Source organism: Aythya marila (assembly GCF_965140915.1).
Source record: "Aythya marila genome assembly, chromosome: 1".
Lineage (NCBI taxonomy): Eukaryota > Metazoa > Chordata > Aves > Anseriformes > Anatidae > Aythya > Aythya marila.
Window position 1 is genome coordinate 44,220,167 of NC_139042.1, and position 18,214 is coordinate 44,238,380.

The 18,214-nt window shown below is 42.3% G+C and overlaps 2 protein-coding genes across 2 annotated transcripts; one reads left to right on the forward strand and one right to left on the reverse strand.

Moving 5' to 3' along the window:
• The first annotated feature begins 4,005 nt into the window (after nt 1-4,005).
• On the forward strand, nt 4,006-12,096 carry ACOD1 (aconitate decarboxylase 1). The gene is made up of 5 exons (XM_082751431.1): nt 4,006-4,055; nt 5,563-5,724; nt 6,835-6,924; nt 8,361-8,566; nt 9,396-12,096. Exons 1-5 carry the CDS (start codon nt 4,044-4,046, stop codon nt 10,348-10,350), a joined length of 1,425 nt encoding a protein of 474 aa, XP_082607557.1. The 5' UTR covers nt 4,006-4,043; the 3' UTR covers nt 10,351-12,096.
• A 128-nt stretch (nt 12,097-12,224) lies between these two features.
• LOC309873738 (glutamine amidotransferase-like class 1 domain-containing protein 3, mitochondrial) lies at nt 12,225-17,239 on the reverse strand. Its single transcript, XM_082751432.1, has 4 exons — nt 17,044-17,239; nt 15,827-15,998; nt 13,812-14,016; nt 12,225-12,513 (listed from the first exon to the last, which is right to left on the reverse strand). The coding sequence occupies exons 1-4, from the start codon at nt 17,149-17,151 to the stop codon at nt 12,321-12,323; spliced, it is 678 nt and encodes a 225-aa protein (XP_082607558.1). The 5' UTR covers nt 17,152-17,239; the 3' UTR covers nt 12,225-12,320.
• Between the last annotated feature and the right edge of the window lie 975 nt (nt 17,240-18,214).

The following is an 18,214-nucleotide window of genomic DNA, read 5'->3' on the forward strand; positions in this document are numbered from 1 at the left end:
ATTTTGATGAATGCATTTTGTCTTTCCATCACGCTTGCTAGTTAACAATTTTTTCTGCCCAAATTGCTGAACCATGCATATTGTGTCAAAGAAGAGGCAAGCAGCAGATTCCCTTTGTCAGGAGTGGACAGCCTGTGCCAAACCCTCCGTCAGTCATTTTCGACCTTCTTCTATTTAGACCCCTGCAAATTCTCCCGCGGAGGTACAGGACTTTGTATAGATGCCTTCTCCCCCTGCAGTGATAACCATACTGCTTTCCGTTCCCTCTCAGGCTACAGTGTACTCCTGACTTGAAGGTCTGTAGACCCAATTTTGTAAATAAGTCTACCAAGCAATTTAATTTTGTGCATTTACAGCTTCACTTCCTTTTTTTTTAACCAAAAAAAAAAAAAAAAAAAAAAAAGAGAGAGAGAGAAAAGTCACTTTCTCATAATAACTCAGTTCAGTCCCTAAAAATACTGATGTTATTATTGCAAAGTATTGGACAATCCATACAGGAACCAAAGTCAGAGAAGGAAGTGACCGTGTATCTAAAATCAGCCAGTGAATGGGGTGTGACAACAAATCACATTACAAAGCATATCACATGTTCTGGCTCCCATTTAAATTCACTTTCTTGACATGGGCGTAAAGATAGCTGGGCCTCTGCACTTCTTTCCTGTAATTGGTGTTTCTAAATGTCAAGTGGTAATAAAATATTGTAAGCTGGCAGCTACGGCACACACCTTGTTTTGAGGCCAAATGGATTGCTGATGGTGGATGCAGTCCTACTGCACTGTGCCTTTTAGAGATGGAAAGAGTAACGAGCCTTTTTTTTCCATTCTGACTGTGGGCTTTAGTCATTAGAGTAATAAATTAGAGCAATCAGGAGTTACACTGCTGCATAGTTTTTTCATATCTTTCATCTGTTCAGCTGTATTCACAGTTCCCTCCACTGGAAATGGCAGAGGAAAGGCAAAGGGCCCCAATTGCTGATGTCAGAAAACTTCCAAGATATAGTTAGTAACAAAGAGGGGTCAAGGAGATGCTCGGATTTCACTTCTGTCTCACTCTTTCCCAAAGAAGGGGGTGAAAATGAGAAACGGACTGGGATTATAAATGATATCCCAAGGGTGAAGGAAAAAGAGGACTGAAAGAGGACTGACCTGAGGGTTTGAATATGTTTTGTTGAATATGTTACTTTATGGTGGTCAAGTGCCTCCAGTGCCCAGAGAGGTTGTGGAGACTCCATCCTCTTGGTGATACTCAAAACCCAACTGGACACAGCTTGGGGCAACATATTCTGGGTAGCCATGCTGGGGAGATACGTTGGATTAGATGGTCTCCAAAGATCCCTTCCAACCTCAATGACTGTGAGTTTGTGGTTTTATGATTTAGATATTTTCTCCTTTTTTTTTTTTTTTTTTTTTTTTTTTTTTCTGGAGGGAAGAGTGAGCTGGAAGAACAAAAAGAGAAAGGTAACAAATCCATTTTTCAGTCTAATAGCATTAACTTCTATTAACCTATCTAACTGTTGCCAACCTTGTCAATATGAGTGATCCTGTTAGCTGGGCTGGATTTTTATGCTCCAATGTCAGGGCCAAAGATAAATTTTCTGCACATCCAGGCTACCTCCAAAGTTTCCCTTGGTGTGGAAATGGAAAGGCAAGAAATAAGCACTGATGTACCTGCAGGTTCTGTTTCCCCATGGTACCAGGATTTGACCAAAGTGCACATCTCATCCAGGAGCTACGAAAAGCAGTTGGGATGTTTTATGTAGATGTAGGTTATGCATGCATGAGTGAAGAAGCTACAGAAATGCATGTGGGAAGAGGGTTAGTAGCCATGCTGAACAGCTGCTCATGTTTAAGAGAAAAACAAGACAAAGGTTTTAAATGGAGCCTGCACATAATGCACAGTACAGAAGCATGTGTGTGTCTGTAGGGCTGCGTTTTTGGAGTCCTGGGCCCTGGGTTCTTTGGCTAGATCCATGAACAGACACACTGCCACTTCTGTCATTTAAGGCACTTGGATACCCACTGCAATTTTCAGCCTCAAGTTATGCACTCAGAGATGACATCTTGTACTGGGTTTGAGGTGGGGAGGGGACATCACCAGGGCAGCTGACCTAAACCAGCCAAAGGGATATTCCATACCATATGGTGTCACACACAGCAATAAAAGGTGGAAAAAGGAAGAAGAGGGAGGGGTGGGCTCTTGTTGTGAAAACTTCGGTCCTCCTCCTGAACACTGGCTACGTGCGTTGAGGCCCTGCTTCAAGGACATGGTCGAGCATCGCTCATTTGTGGGAAGTAGAGAGTAATTTCTTTCCTCTGTGCCTCCACATGACCTTTGATTTTTTATTGTTGTTTGTTGTTTTGTTTTGTTTTATCCCTCTTTTCCTTCCCCCTTTAGTTAATTCACTTAATTAATAATAATTTTCCCTTAATAATTATTTTTCATTTAATTAAATTACCCTTATCTCAAACCATGAATTGTTTTTTCCCATTCTTCTTCCCCTCTTCTTCAGAAGAGGGCGAGTGAGAGAGCAGTTGTGGTGGAGTTTAGCTGCCCAGCAAGGCAAAACCGCCACAAATCCATAATCAGGCACAGGTAAAATAGGCAGATGTCTGGGTTGGAGCTGTCTGAGGAACAACTGATGCCCTCCTGTCTCTTTTTACGTGCCCATGCCCTCCCCAGATCTCACACAATACTGCTAGCCCTACTCTGCTCTCCCTCTGCTTGTGCTGCTAGATTTAATTTTGCATTTCTGAGGCAATGAATCAGTTTTTCCTGACAGCTGAGAATCCCTGACAGCTCTGGAGGGAGGCTGCATGCAGAAAGGGGTCTGCTGAGCATCTCAGGTGGCACAGGGAGAACTGGATGTCCAGGGACAGGAGAAGGGAGAAGATTCAATCTGGGACAGGACTATCCCTTTCTGTAGCAGTTAGATCCACTCAAATCAATGTTAAACTTCACCTGTAGATCCATGCTGTTCTCTGTCTGGAAGCACTCAGGGGCTGGAGAAAGCTTTACACAATGATTTAAGGCTGGACTTAAAGGGCTGAGGCTCCTCTAAGTAGGTTTTAGGCAGTGAACACCGAAGTGCAAGACCGCGACTGAAAAGATATGGTACTTTGCTCCCTAATTCAGAACATGCCTAAACTTCAGACATATTAATTTTTAATTCTGATTTATTTAGATTTATTTCTGATCTATTCATGCTGTTCTGTGATCTGCTACATTCCTGATAGGATAGTTGGGCATGGATTTCTCTACCTTGTAGTAGTTTGAGACTCCCACAGCAGTGAAAACCCTAAACTGGTGTTGGGAGAAGTGCCTCCTTCCTCAGGGAAGTCATCCTTGCCTGAGATGCAGAAAGCTTGCTAGTAGGAAGGAATCTGATTTATTTGCTCTCATATAGTGATTCATGGTTTTAAAGCACTATCAAATGCCAAGAGACACTAACCCACCATATGGTCTGAAATTCTGATGGTACACAATACCCATGTCTGAACTGCATGCATTACACAGGACACAGATATAGTGAGGGGAAATAAAATGTACATAATAGGACATTTAAGTTAAAACAGCCTTTGCCACCCTGTATTCTGCTACTGGGTTGATTTCTCTCCTGGTCAGTGAAGTTTTCCATGGTGTACCATGGTTCCCCAACATCAGCCTGACACACCTGGTGACCTCTTCTCTCCATGCTCCCAAATGTACGGTATTCAAATCAATTTACTAGCTTCCATGTGCTAATAAAATATCACATATATTAGTTCACTCATGACATGTGAATGTGACTGGCAAATTCCTATCCACGTCCACATGTTCCATCAGTTTAGAGTACAGTTAGTCAGAGGAAAGTTGAAAGTGAAGAAAAAGGAACATTTCCAGGCAGAGGAGGAAATGGGCAGGACAAGATGAACACCAGAACAGGCTTAATATGCCCTCCCCTACCCCAAACACACATATATAAGTAGTGAAAGAGTGATTTCCCCAGCTCCTGAGCTATCACTCATTTGCTGCTTCTCTCTGGGACCTCACACCATCCCTCCAAAATGCTGGCAAAGGTACTGTCTTGTTTCTTTGCACTGTAAGGTGAACTTTTCTGTGTAAGCATTTGTTGTACTCTCACTGTTGATGTTCAGTGGGTGTGCATCATGCTGTGGGATATGTGATTCACCTGCTTTCAATGCCCTGTGTTACTCAAGATAGTCTTGATGCTTTAGCACAGAGCTCAGTGAGAATTTATCTGAAATAATGCAAATAATCCCTGGAGGTGTTCAAGGCCAGGCTGGATGGAGCTTTGAGCAACCTGGTCTGGTGGGAGTTGTCCCTGCCCATGGCAGGGGTGTTGGAAGTAGATGACCTTTGAGGTGCCTTCCAACCCAAACCATTCTGTGATTCCGTGATTCTGTGGTTGATTCTATATAGTTCTGGTCACCATTGCCAGGAGAGAGAAATACAGTTAGAAGAGTGCAAAGAAAAGCTACTAGCATAGGAGGGGTGAGCCTGTACTAAAAAGGAGAGAGCAGCACAGTTCAGTTTATTTAACTTAGCCAAACGAAGGCCAAGAGGAAATACTATCACTGTGTGTGGATATGTGCTAGAAAGTAGAGGAAGGGGAAGGAGGAGAGTAAGTGGGAAGAGATGATTTCCAAAGGAACTTTCTAACTGAGATATTAACAGCAGCTAATAGCTCCAGTCAAGAAGAAGCAGACTGGGTTTGCATAATGGGTCAGTGCTCAATGGGAAAAATAAAAATTAAAAAAAAAAAAAAAAAACATAAAAATAAATTTAAAAAAAGCAATATAATTCCCAGATCAGCAGGAGCCAGGAACAAGGAGTCACTGCTTTTCATAGAGGTGAGACCTTGCCTTGGAGAAAAGCTGGATCTGCAGCTGAGCTGGAGTTCAGTGGGAGTTGGGAGCCTGGAGCAGTGGGTGCAAGGTAACGCTGCCAGGTCCCCTCTCCCGCTGAGCTCCAAGTTCAGCAAGGCTTGTGATAATAATCCTGCTTCTCGGGGAGATTAAATCCTGCCTCCTGGAGTGCTAGTGGCTGTGTGGGCCTGAACTGCCACATTCCCACTGACTTCAGTGCAATGAAAAGGTGCTGTGGAAAGCCAGGCGCTTTGTGCTTGTGTTTCTTTATGTGCATATGCTTCTGTGTGTGTATATATAATAAATATATAAACATTTATATAAATAAATATATATATATATGTCTTGCAAAGTCACATCACCTGCAGTACTTAGCCTCGAGGACTTCAGAAGGAAGCAGCAGAAATAGAGAACAGATAAGGACACAAAAGAAAGTAAAACCAAAACATAAATAACCACATGGCATTTCTGGGAATAAAAAGGGGAAGAAAACAAGCCTTTGTTTTGCTGATGCAATCTGTGCCAACATGCTAAGCAGTAACCCCAGACTGACAGAAAAAAAAAAAAAAAAAAGAAGAAATAAAAAGTTGTTTGTTTTTTGTTGTTGTTGTTTTGGTTTTTGTTTTGTTTTGTTTTTTTTGTTTTGTTTTGTTTTTAATAAAGGAAACATCTAATTTATTTATTTTTTCCCTCTCAGACAGTTACAGGAAACTTTGCCAATGTGATTCATGGTTTGAATGCAAACCACCTGACAGATCAAGTCATTCAGAGAAGCAAGCGAATGATTCTGGATACTCTTGGAGTGGGGCTTCTGGGGACCAGCACTGAGGTCTACCACAAGGTGAAACAGTACAGCAAAGTAAGTTTGGCATTCATGGTATACACTAAGGATTGCCTACAGGAAAAGCAAAGGATAATATAGTCTATAAGGGGAAACTTTGTCATTGCAAAATTATTTGGGTGATGGAAAGAGGAAGGCAATGTTCTTCCCACTGGAGATGGGGAAACTTCATTGCTTGAGTTACGTTAACTCTGGATGAGCAAAGGTCTGTGTAACAGACTATGCTGAGACCCCCCCCCCACCACAAGCAGAAAATAGTTTATTAAGAATCTCTTCTTTTCTTTCACCTATGAGATCTTATTAAAAGCACCAGCAAAGCAAACATTACTTGGTGCTGGACTTTCTAACATAAGGGACAGTTAAACGGAAGAAAAGTTAGTATTGGGTTGTTTTCAGTCCACAAAATAGAACAGTCATCTGAGGTACATTGGCCATATTTCTCCTCCAGTCTGGCACTGCTTGTGCTAAAGGAACATTTGACCCTGAGGAGAACCCTTCCCAACACAGGATTGCATCAGTTAGGAAGGAGTTTAGACCAATGTTTTACTGCTAATACCTGGGTAGTTGGGCTCAGGCTACAGAACACTGTGTGACAATAAGGCTCCTTGCACAGATAGCCCCCTTCCCAAACTGTGGTGGTTATTCCTTTTTATTTAATTTCATAAAGATCTTTTGTTGGCAAAAAGATCTGCACATCAAAAGGAGAGGAACAGAGTACAGGGGTACCAGCATCAGGAGGCCACATATCATTTACCAGGGTCTACTAAAACATTGAAAGACATAACTTTTACCTGGAGATCTTCCCCAACAAGATGACTGCCCTGAGGGAATTGCTCATGAGCGGTGAGAAGGGACACGGATGGCCAGAGGTTTTGTGGAGGTACTGAACGGCCAGGTCCATGCTGTTGGCCTGCCCCCTATGATCTGTTTGGGTGGAAGGGGCCCTTGACAGAGGTCATCAGGAAAATGAGTTTCTTTTCATACTTTCCGATAGAGAGGTATTTCTCCCATGAAAGGGAAGAGTTTGGTCTCAAGAGGGTAGGATCTGATCTCAGTTACATAAAAGATACTGCGCACGTTTATCCTTGGTTTCAGGACTTTGAATTAATTGATGTCAATTTGTTCCAGATCTACAGCTCAGATATATCCAGTACCATCTGGGGCCACTTGGATTTCCGACTGCCTCCTCTGTATGCAGCTTTTGTGAATGGAGTGGCTGTAAGAGATGCTCTTTTATTTGCTCTTAAATCACACTAATTGATTCCATTCTCACTCCAGAGAACAGAGTGCTCCTAAAATCTTAGTTTACTTTAATCTTGTGCCTGAAGCCTACTACAAAACTTCACTAGTGTCTTTCCCTAATGTGCTTCAACTTTCTTCCAATGAGACCAGGCTCAAGGTGTGATATATATCTGCATCCCTTGCCTTTAATTTGGGATTCAGGGCTGTTTTCAAAGGTCAGAACCCTACAGCTTGTTACTGCCTGGCTACAGCAACTGCATAACAAAGAGATGCTCCATCTCTCACTGGTATCAGCAGATTTCACCCCAGCTTGCAAAGTATAGTAACAGAAAAACATAGATACAGACATATTTACATACACATACACACATACAATATATCTCAGAACAATTAATCTTCAGTCATGCAGTTTGCAAAAGCCAGTTACGGATTTTGGACACATACTTTGCCAGTAATGCATGATTGGCTTCCCAGAAGTTTGTCTAAATTCAAATTTAGGCGGAAACCAGGTGAAATCAACAGATACACCAAGAGGTGGGAGTGGACAAATTTGGCTACTATGCAAAACTAAAGAAGGTGACCATCCATGGAATTGATATACTAAGCCTATCTAAATTCATGTGCCAACAAAACTTCTTGACAACAAGAAGACTTCAACAAGAATTTAGAAGTGGGCTCTGGGTGTGGGAGAGAAAAGACATCTGTGAATACTCTTAAGCTAAGCAGCTTGTCCCAGTTTTAAGACTGTAGATTTCTCCTGAGCCCAGGAACTCCAGGCAAGCTGGCTCCTCATGCAACATGAGAATGTGCTCAAAATTCAGGCTGAAGTCTGATGTCCATTTGCAGGCTTGTGCTGGTTGCAACAGAGAAGTTATGCTGATATAACTTTGTTAGTGGTGTGGACTTGGGCTGCTATAGCTCTAGTGGGGTAAGCCCTAATGCCAGCATCAGCTGCAGCACAGGGGAAGTGGTTCGTTATGTTAACATTTTGTTCTGGGGGAAGTGAAAATGCACCATTCATGTAGTGGAACTAAAATTGCTGCCATAATTATACCATAATTATATCATCTAATTAAAGCCACAAAAACCTATTGTAGAAAACAAGAATCATTGTCAAACTGGTTTTAGACTGGTGCAACCTGAGGTAGAATTATGAATTAACCTGAGTTAGAATTATTATATACATATTTATTCTAAAGCATGATAAATGCTTTATATTGCATTTCCACTTCTCATAGAGCCATGTTGAGAGTAAAGGACTTAGAAGAAAGACCTTTTAAGTTTCGCTTTCTAAGGAAAAACTAGTTTTTCAGTCTCATTTACAACAGCTACACTATTTTCATTTGACTTAGCCAGTCTTGCCAAGTCCAAGTTTATTGCTGATGACAAATCAAAGCTTCTCTCTCTGTTAGGTGCACTCAATGGATTTTGATGACACATGGCATCCAGCCACACACCCCTCTGGGGCTGTGCTCCCTGCCGTGATTGCTCTCTCCGAGGCCTTTCCACAGAAGAAAAAAATCTCAGGTCTTGACCTGCTCTTAGCTTTCAATGTGGGAATCGAAGTGCAAGGCAGGTTGCTACGCTTTTCCAATGAAGCCAGAAATATTCCAAAAAGGTATATAAAAATAATTCAGGTAAAAAGTTAAATGGAAGTGTTAATATACTTAAATAGATAGCACTTAATATACAAATAGCATAGTTAATCATATTTTCTGTTGTTGGTCCAGCAATTTTGGAAAGCTTCAAAGCTTCAATCTTAAACATGAATATACTTACGTAACTCCTTACTGCTTGGGTAATTGATTTCTTCTCGAGAGCATTGATCAGTTTACAAAAAGGCTCTGCTGATCTCTCTATTAATTAAAATCAGCAGCAAAGTAGCAACATTTATTAGCACAGGTCAAAAGATCTCAAGAACATATATGACCTTCTCTCTGGCTCACTTGCTCTCAGCAGCCTGGAGTCACCTGTGCTGGGCTCAGAGCAGAGCCCAAGAAGACAGGGTGGGAGAAATGCCCTGGAAGTATGGGATGGACTAGATGTCTCCTTGGTAGCTCCTGTGTTTTCCTTCTACCAGTTTTGCAAACCTGGTTCAGAATAATAAAACTTGCATCCTCTAGTACATATAATTTATAGATGAGGAAAAACTGTGACGCTTTTGCCATTTTCCTGTTCAGTTTACCTTGACTTATGAGCACTTCTAACTTTCCAATTGCTTTCTGGGGAGCTGGGGAGGCCCTATTACAAGTGCTATTACTACAGTTTAACTTTTTCCTGGGGAAAACAGCAGTTTCTTCCATTAGGACCACACCTGAATTATGAATGTACGTTTCTTTACAGTACTGTCCACCTTGCAATGTAGTAAAGGGAAATTGAAGCTTGTATATATAGTGCATTTGGGTGACTTTCTGAAATGAGGTAACAAAGAGATTTTGTTTTCTCAGGTTTCACCCACCGACTGTAGTTGGTACGATGGGGAGTGCAGCAGCTTGTGCAAAACTGCTGGCTCTTGACCAGGCGAAATGCAAAAACGCCTTGGCTATTGCTGCCTCCTATGCAGGCGCCCCCCTGGCGAATGCAGCAACCCAAACGAAGCCCCTCCACATTGGCAATGCTGCCAAACATGGACTGGAAGCAGCTTGCTTAGCCTCACAGGACCTTCAAGGAAACAAACAGATCTTGGACATGGAGTCAGGGATGGGCGCCTTTTACACAGATTACAGCCCACAGTCTCTGCCAACCTTGCAGTCCTACGCCTGGCTGTTGGACCAGCAGGACGTGGCCATCAAGCGCTTCCCTGCTCATCTTGGAACGCACTGGGTGGCTGATGCAGCATCTTCTGCTAGGAGGAAGCTCGTGGAGAGCAGTGACCATGTGCTTCCCCTTGATAAAATTGAGAAAGTCATTGTCAAAGTCCCAGAAGTCAAGTACGTGAACAGGCCCAACCCGAACTCGGAACACGAAGCCCGACACTCCTTCCAGTTCGTTGCCTGCTCTGCTCTGCTGGACGGCAGCATGTCGGTCCAGTCCTTTGCCAGTGAGAACATCCACCGGCCAGCCTTGCGAGAGCTTCTCTGCAAAACTCAGCTAGAGCACCCTGCCGATAACAAACCTAGCTTCGAGAGTCTTTACTGCGAAGTGACTGTCGTGCTTCGGGACGGCAACACGATTAGCGACCGCTGCGACACCTTTTACGGACACTGGAGGAAACCTCTGGAAAAGGAGGACCTGGAGAAAAAATTCCAATCCAATGCTTCTGAAGTCCTCCCTCCAGAAGCCACAGAAGGCATTATAGAGACTGTGTACAACCTGGAAAAAGTAAAGGACTGCTCCATATTAAGTATGTTTTTATCAGGACAGTCAGCTAGAGCACTTTCAGAGAAACTGCGCTTACTTTGAACTCACAGCTAGATGCTATTCGCCAAGCAAACAAAATTCAGGAAGAGCCCTTAGTGACTCAAGCACTTTTAAATTGGACTTACTAACACAAGAGCCATTGTCAGTCCAATATTCCAGTTTTTGACTAAGTAAGTAATTTAGAAATAACATGCACGGTTCAGTCAGAGAGGCTGAAGATCTGCTGGCACAGTCTACTTCAATTATCTTTCTATCTCCAGAGGCAGAGCACTGCCTGCGTGCTGCATAAGTTTCCCTAGCCTTCTGCCAAAAGAAGTCTGCATGTTCTGCTTCTGCTAAATCACTTCGTAAAGGAAATCCAAATTCTGGAGGAGTATGGGAATGCTATCTCTGTGAGAAACACCACTGTGAGAAGGACAGAAAATAAGTCTCTGTGTATTTCTGTACATTTAGTTATAGCGTATCCTTGAAGAGGCCGCCTGCTACATCACAGCTTTGATGTTTGCAGTAAAATAAACACACAAAACAGAGTAGTAGCTCTTGATAGCAAAGCCTGATGTACTGCAGAGTATCAAGACCAGAATGTTCTTCATCATGCTGCTGCACAGCAAGAGGGACAACTCTACACTCCTACTCCACTCCTAGAAGCGTTATTTCCAGCCCCATCTTTTGGCTGCTTAATAGTACAGGTTTATTCCTGCTGTATGCCGACATCAACTAAAAGGTGTTGGCTCAACAGGATATTCACCCCCACTTCACCCAATAGCAGCCACTGAGACAACCAGAAACTTTTAACAATTGTGCATTTAGGCTGTGGGATGTTTATTCTTAGTAGGCAAGAAACAGTTTACGGTGAGAGAGGTTGTGGTAATCCTACATTTTCTGACTGCACAGATCCAAGTGCAATCCTGGTAAGAGATACACTATGCTCTTGTGAAGAACTGCAAGTTTTTAATAAGAAAACTGCTTCTGCCATATTTCAAGTTTATGCTCAAGCTGTTTGCTTCAGATTATCTGTTGTCTTTTTCCTTTGATAACCATTCCCGCTCAGTACCAATTAGTGATGCCATGTTTAGGAAATTACTGCAGACACTGCAAATCACAGGCTATGAGACATGTAGGTATCAAGACACTTCTTATGCTGCAAGCACCAAGTGACCGCAGTGACAATCTACTCACCTTGGTAACTAATTCTGGGAATCTCTAGTTCCCTTGAACCTCACCACTTCTACTTCAACAGGGCCTTGAAAGATTGTGCTTATAAGAGAGGCTGACTTTTGCCCACATTTGTAAGATCAAAGCAGGTGTTGTTAAGATGTATGAAGTGTACCTACCTTAGGGCATTGACGTATGTAAAAAAAAAATTAAAAACACAAAATGGAGCTACTTCATTTTAGTAAAAAAATATTTTCATTTATTACACCAATAGTTGTGTATTTTCCACATGCAAGGTATTAATTTGTACTTAAGTACAAAGAACTTAAGTGCTTCATACTCTGACTCTTGTTTTATAAAGTTAATTTATCTAGGGAGTTCTAAAAATTTCTCAGAAATCCAGTAGTTCTGCTTGTTTCAAGACTTGCAGAGAAAAGTTCTTTATCCCTTTTGATTGGAAAGGGAAATTACTCATCTATACTGAAGACATAGACACATCTACGGCTATGGCATCTGTGATTATACCTGGGTAATCCCAAATGTAAATTACGGATAATCATCGGTGATGTGAGGGAAAAAAAAATTGGATGAAAAGGGTGCCTACATTATTAATCCAAATATATTCAGTCATGATAAGTAAATAAACTCAACAACTTCAACATATGCTTTCTATTTTGAAGAAGAAACAAAAAGGATAAACATGGCAGTAACTATCTGATGTATTACAGATTAAAAAAAAAAACACACCAAGAACCGTGAAGTTTAATAGCTGCATTATTTTATTAATACCATCAAAAGAAGCTAAATGGTCGTGCTTTGCTAAATTGAGTTCCTTGCAGAAGTCTGTACGCTCCCAGTCAGGCAAGTTTCAGGACTTCCTCTACCATTGTTCCAATTCCATCAAAGATTTGGTGCAGAGGAGCCTTGCACATGAAAGCACAGGTAGTAACTATTTTATTGGCTTTATCCACATGGGATTCACTTACATCTTTGCAAATGTGCTTACATCCAAGCTCTGCTATAGCAGATGCTGTTTCAGCATCAGGAAATCTGTAAATAAAAAATATGGCGATTAACATATAAAGAGATGATACTGCCAATGTTAACTTGAGTGAGAGCACAAGAACATTAAGTGACAATATTTAAGTGACTTTGTAGTTGATGACGAGGGAGCAAAACAGACTTTCAGTGTCGAATCATCCCTGTAATAACTCATCCAGTATCTCTGAAATGCAGTCACGATGCTTGAAGGTACAATTCTGTTAAACAAGCTCTGAGTATGTTTATAAGATGATACCAAGTGCAGCAATAACTAATCCTCAGCATTTTCTGATATGGCAGCTGAACTTGCAGGCACGTTAGACCCTTTCCAGCACCTCCATATAAGGTCTTCCACTGGGATTCTGCAGCGAATTTAATTTTCTGGGGATAAGGCAGGAACAGGGGGATGGCGGAAATACCTCCCTATTACTGCTGATATGAAATTCCACTCAGAAATCTTATCAAGAGTTGATAGTCCTTGAAGCAGCATTGATTTCTGCCATGGCCTATTCTCACGTTTCCCCTAAATTGGCCCCAATCTGCTACCAACAGAAAAATTTCACTAAAAATCTACGAGCAGACAAAACCCCACAGACAGTTTAAGTGGCCACTCAAATTACTAAGTTTTTGAATCCCAACTGGACAGACATCTATCCTTTATTTGCAACATGAGTCAGTCTTCAGAGGTAGTGGGTAAGCAAATTGAGTATGTCAATTAATAGGAGCTAAAATCTGTCACTCAGTTACCAGCAATATAGCAAAAAAAAAATAAAACTTGATACCCTTGGTCACCTGCTTGTTGGCACAACCACGATCCTCTTAAAACTCATTTTGTTTTGCCACTTTCAGGACTGATGGACACTATATCCAATGACTCGTTAGCATCCACGCTGCACAATAAAGCTAGTGCAGGAACCTACGTTGCCTTCAGTGGCTTGCAGAATGATGATTTAGGCAAGAAATAAGGTTGTCTGTATTTTTCATACTTTACTTGTAATGTGTCTGTGGATTTTGACATTATAGGGATAATGTCAATATCACAAACCAATTTATTTCTAAATTCAGGGATAGGCTGTTCCAACCGTAGTACATACAAAGTCTCCTGACCTCATGCATTCAGCCCATCTGCCGCCCTAAGAGCACCACATCTACGAGCATTACCCAAGTGAAACTTGAAAATAAGAGAAAACTACCACTAAGAAGTTACCAAAGGGTTGCTGACACCAGAAACCTCAGATTTTAGTACAGAAGACTGTTCATTTTCTAATCCTAACTCCCACATAAATTAACTCCATCTGTTTCCTTACCTTCCATCTATGTTTTTATCTTGGCCGACTGTGACCTCACAACCAGGAAAGACTTTAGCTGCCAGGACCGGTGATATACAGCACAAACCTATGGGCTTTTTAGCTTTGTGGAAAGCTTGGAGTGTGGAGTTCACATGTTCATTGACAGTGCAGTTCTTGCCATCTACAGCCCAGGAACACAGGTTCTTTGCTACACCAAATCCACCTGAAAAAGAAAAAAACACTCAGATGTAAGACTCTGCCAAAAGCCATTAAATTCAGTACTTAAGAGTTTTCCTTTTTACAATATAATCATGGTATACATCGGACTTTTACATTACCTTACTGAAAGACTTCTGCACAGGAAACATGATAGGTTTATAATGTTACATGTTTAGCTGTGAATTTCTTTATACCAGATACATTAGAGGGAAGAAAGCTTAATGTTTCTCCAATAAGTAACAAATTGCAAACCTTGCACTCTTTTGCTAGTCACTGGAAAAACTGCACCACATGATACACCCCCCTCCTCCCCCCCCAAATAGGCAAGAGGGAGATTAAAGACCAATAATGCTTAAAAGTAGAAGAGTACGGTTCAAAGGAGTAATGCAAACAGTGGTTTGCCCCTCTACAGTAATTTAGTTCAATACTTAGCTATGGAAGAGCCCCCCCCTCCAAATTCCACCTGGAGTTAAAAAATAAAATAAAATATGAATAAAATAAAAACAAAACAGATAATACCTAAAAAGGAGTTGGTAACGTACAATATTCTGGGACATGCCATATGTGAATGATAAAAATATCCTATTAGAAATAATGTCTAATTTGTCTGTCTAGAAGTTGGTTACAACAATCCTTTAATTGCATTTAATCTTCATATAATTGTACAGATTACATTTTGCAACACTCATTTGCTGGATTTAGAACTGTCAGAATTATCAAAGGTTATTATTAAGTGTAACATCCATTATATTTAATTCTTTATACATAATAACAACAGTATTAAAATAAACGATTTTCCAGAAGAATTTCAAGGGACAACATCAAGAAGTTCTGTATTTTTAATATTTTTTGCTTTCACTCAATCCCTTTTGTTTGCTGTTATCTGGAATCTCTGAGGTAAGGTTTTAATTTTCAAACTTAATATATTTTATTTCCCTGTAACAGTTATTACTGCAACTCCCCTGAGCTCGGGTTATAATAGAGCATGAAATTAACATGGAAAATATTTGCTAGCCACTACTCCCAGATCAGCCCTGTTGTCACCGATTCACGAAAGCTCTGGAAGTGGATTTCCCAGCGTTATACACATGCTCCCTCTGCTGGCCTTACAACAGAAGACAGTACAACAATTTCAAAGTCGATACTTAAGCACAGCTGTGAAGACAGTATTTAAACAAAGTTATGAATATTCTGGAAAGTAATCTTGAGGTAGTCACAATTTTCTCATTACATTTTATTTTCTTCATTTCTGAAGTGATTACAATTACCTCTATCTGAAAGGCAACATCATGGCCTATAAATAAAGAATTAGCCACAAACTTACTTAGTGTAACTTGATTAGCAGAGGACCAGATACACAATTAAAACAAGATGTGGCCACATCTGACATCGAGCATGTTGGCATCCTGCTATTCTGCCAATAATTTCAGAGGCCCTAAAATTAAGGCACTACCACACAATATCACATTCAGGCCTTACTTTTCAACTCTAGTCTGTGTTCTTGTCCACAAGTAGGTACTTAAAGCTTATCAATCTTTAGAAGCAAGGAATAGTCTGATGTATAATCCAACACCAAAACAACACTGGCACTTAAAATTAATGAACTATAAAATAATAAATAAACCAAGGTGGCCTGTCAACTCACAAGAGCTTGCTAAAACATTCTCATCCTCAAAATAAAATACAAAAAAAAATCCCTCTCCATTTCAAGAGAATAATTTACTATCTAAATGAATTTAAAAATATAAAAGCATCAGAGACAACACACTCTTTGCAATTGAATAATCACAAATTGTTCTTTTAAAAGCACCTACCAGGGAAAATGACCGCATCAAATTCACTGACTTTCAGTTCAGCCAAATCCTGAATGTTTCCTCTTGCCAGCCTGGCACTTTCGACTAACACATTCCTCTTCTCATCTGTTGGACTTCCTTTTAGGTGGTTGACTACATCCCTTTGCTCAATATTGGGGGCAAATATCTTTACCTAGAATACAGAAATGAAACAATTTTGTGCATGGAACTATAACTCTTATACACCAGTGACAATGAAGGTCATTTAGTGAAGCAAGTTTTTGTTTCTGAAGCCTCTCATCCAAGACAAGTGGATTCCACAGGCCTGATCTATTGCTTTAAATAACTAAAAAAAAAAAAAAAAAAAATTGGAGTGCATTCTTGCGCCAACATTACCAATCCTGCCAGGGCCTGCCTTCGCTCTGCAGGTAACTGGAAGGCCAAACAGCACTGCAATTTATACCAGCTGCCTGCATGGACAGGCAGCAGAGTCCGCAGAAAGGCTGCTCTTACCTGCCATGGGATCAGGGTACTAAAAGAGATGTGAAAAAAATATATAGTTTAACAGATAAGAGATCCAAACTTTACAAGCATTTGTAGTACAAATAGTATAATTACTCACTCTCCTAAGACTGGTAGCTGGAAGTAGAAAACAAAATGTGGAACATGTTCTGGGTAGGTACAGGGTGTAAAAGCTGAATCAAAAACATAAAGCTTCAGGAAAGGTCTACCCCAGGGGCCAGTATGCTTTGATGACTGCTTTGTAGACTTCTCAGTGAGGGCTGTGTTAGTTAGTTTTAAAGAGTATGATTCTGTGCTAAATACAGGGCTTGTTTTTTTTTGTTCACACGGTGGTGGTGTCACCATCGGACCCCTGAGAGTGACCACTTTGTGTGGTCACCACAGACAGGAACAAAGCACAACACTGCATCCGGGCCCAAACCTCTCCGAAGAACCCGAGGTTACCAAAATAATATTTCGGACAGCTACCACAAAACAAACAGGCAAGCCCACGCGAGCGCTAGAGCCTGACTTCCCCAAAAGCACTCAGAAAGCGGATCAAGTTCGACCCCACCCCATTTCCAGCTCTCCAGAGGGGCTGCCCTGGAGCTTTGCTCCTTGCTCCTGACCCAGGGACAGCTTTGCGGTGCCCCCAGCCCCCATGCCAGGCACCCCTCGCCCCGGCCGGCCCGAGGCGCTGAGGACGAGCCGCGGCGATGGGGCCGCCGCGCTCCTACCTCGGCGCCGCCGCGGCTGAGGTGCACCAGCGCCGCCGAGGCTTCGTGAATCTCGCTGCCATCAAAAACGCCGCAGCCGGCCAGCACCACCGCCACCCGCTTCCCCATGGCAGCTACGGGCCGGGAGAGAGCGGCAGCACCGCCCCGGGGCTCGGTCGGGGGCTGGACGAGCCGTGCAGGGGCTCCTGCAGCCCGCCTGCCCTCACAGCACCTCCCCTGCTTTGCGCCTGCGCTGCGGCGGCCGCCATTTTGTAGCTCCCGCCGCGCCGCCCTGCCCTGCCCTGCCCGGCTCCTCACAGGGGGGTGGCAGGGGTCACACACACCCACAGGGAAACTGGAGTGGATCAATCCCAACCCAGAGAAATATAATATAAACATGTTTTGTTTAGGGTTCAACGCATTCATTAACACAGGAGTCCGTGGGCTCAGCTGCAGGAGCGGGAGGGTTCGCTAGGTTTGGGCATTGGGGAGCCTAGTCCTGTGAGCTGGAGTCCTCACACATGGGCTAAGCGAATGCTGATATCTGGAAAGAGTTTTAATTCCAGTGCACGTGTGGAGATAAGAAACCTGAAACCTGAAACCCCTGTGCGCTAGGGCCAGGATTAATGTCAAAGCTAGGGGAGTGAGCACCTTGAGAGCTGGAATTCCCTGTTTTTCTTTTCCTGACTTACTGACCAGGCTCCCTGGATAGACCCTGAACCTAAACTGTAGGATGTCTCATCTCCAGTATCACTTCTGGTCCTGCTTCATGGATGATGAAGGATCATCCATGGATGACTGATGGATGTCACACTTATATTATAGGTAGCCCTTTTCCCAGGATTGGCTTTGGATCTGATTGGGATGTGATGTCTCCACTGCAGATCCACCATGTTATGTTCCTGTGTCATAGTCCAGCTTCAACTTCCTCATGCTCTGTCTCTTCCCTGTGACCTGATCATGCCCTTCTCTCTCTCTCAGCTCCGTGTACTCATCCCAGCTCATGATATGTTCCTGCCCTGGCTCTGCATCACCTTGAAATAGCCCCATGATGATTCATCTCTGGCCAGGGCCACAACACCAAATAGCAATAAAAGCACTTCACAAGGGGTCCACCTCTTACACGAGACCTTTTCAAGCTGTGAGAACACACCTTGGTGGGGGAGAAGCTGCTGTCAGAGCCCAGTGTGCA

Bases quoted from the DNA above. Each gene is read 5' to 3' on its own strand.
- ACOD1 (XM_082751431.1), top strand. The intron at 6,925-8,360 runs GTAAGAGATGCT...TCTCTCTGTTAG, and splicing joins CTTTTGTGAATGGAGTGGCT to GTGCACTCAATGGATTTTGA. The intron at 8,567-9,395 runs GTATATAAAAAT...TTGTTTTCTCAG, and splicing joins GCCAGAAATATTCCAAAAAG to GTTTCACCCACCGACTGTAG.
- LOC309873738 (XM_082751432.1), bottom strand. From the start codon at position 17,151: ATGGGGAAGCGGGTGGCGGTGGTGCTGGCCGGCTGCGGCGTTTTTGAT. The intron at 14,017-15,826 runs GTAGGTGCTTTT...TTTCTTTTTCAG, and splicing joins TGATGCGGTCATTTTCCCTG to GTGGATTTGGTGTAGCAAAG. The intron at 12,514-13,811 runs GTAAGGAAACAG...TTTTATTTACAG, and splicing joins GATAAAAACATAGATGGAAG to ATTTCCTGATGCTGAAACAG.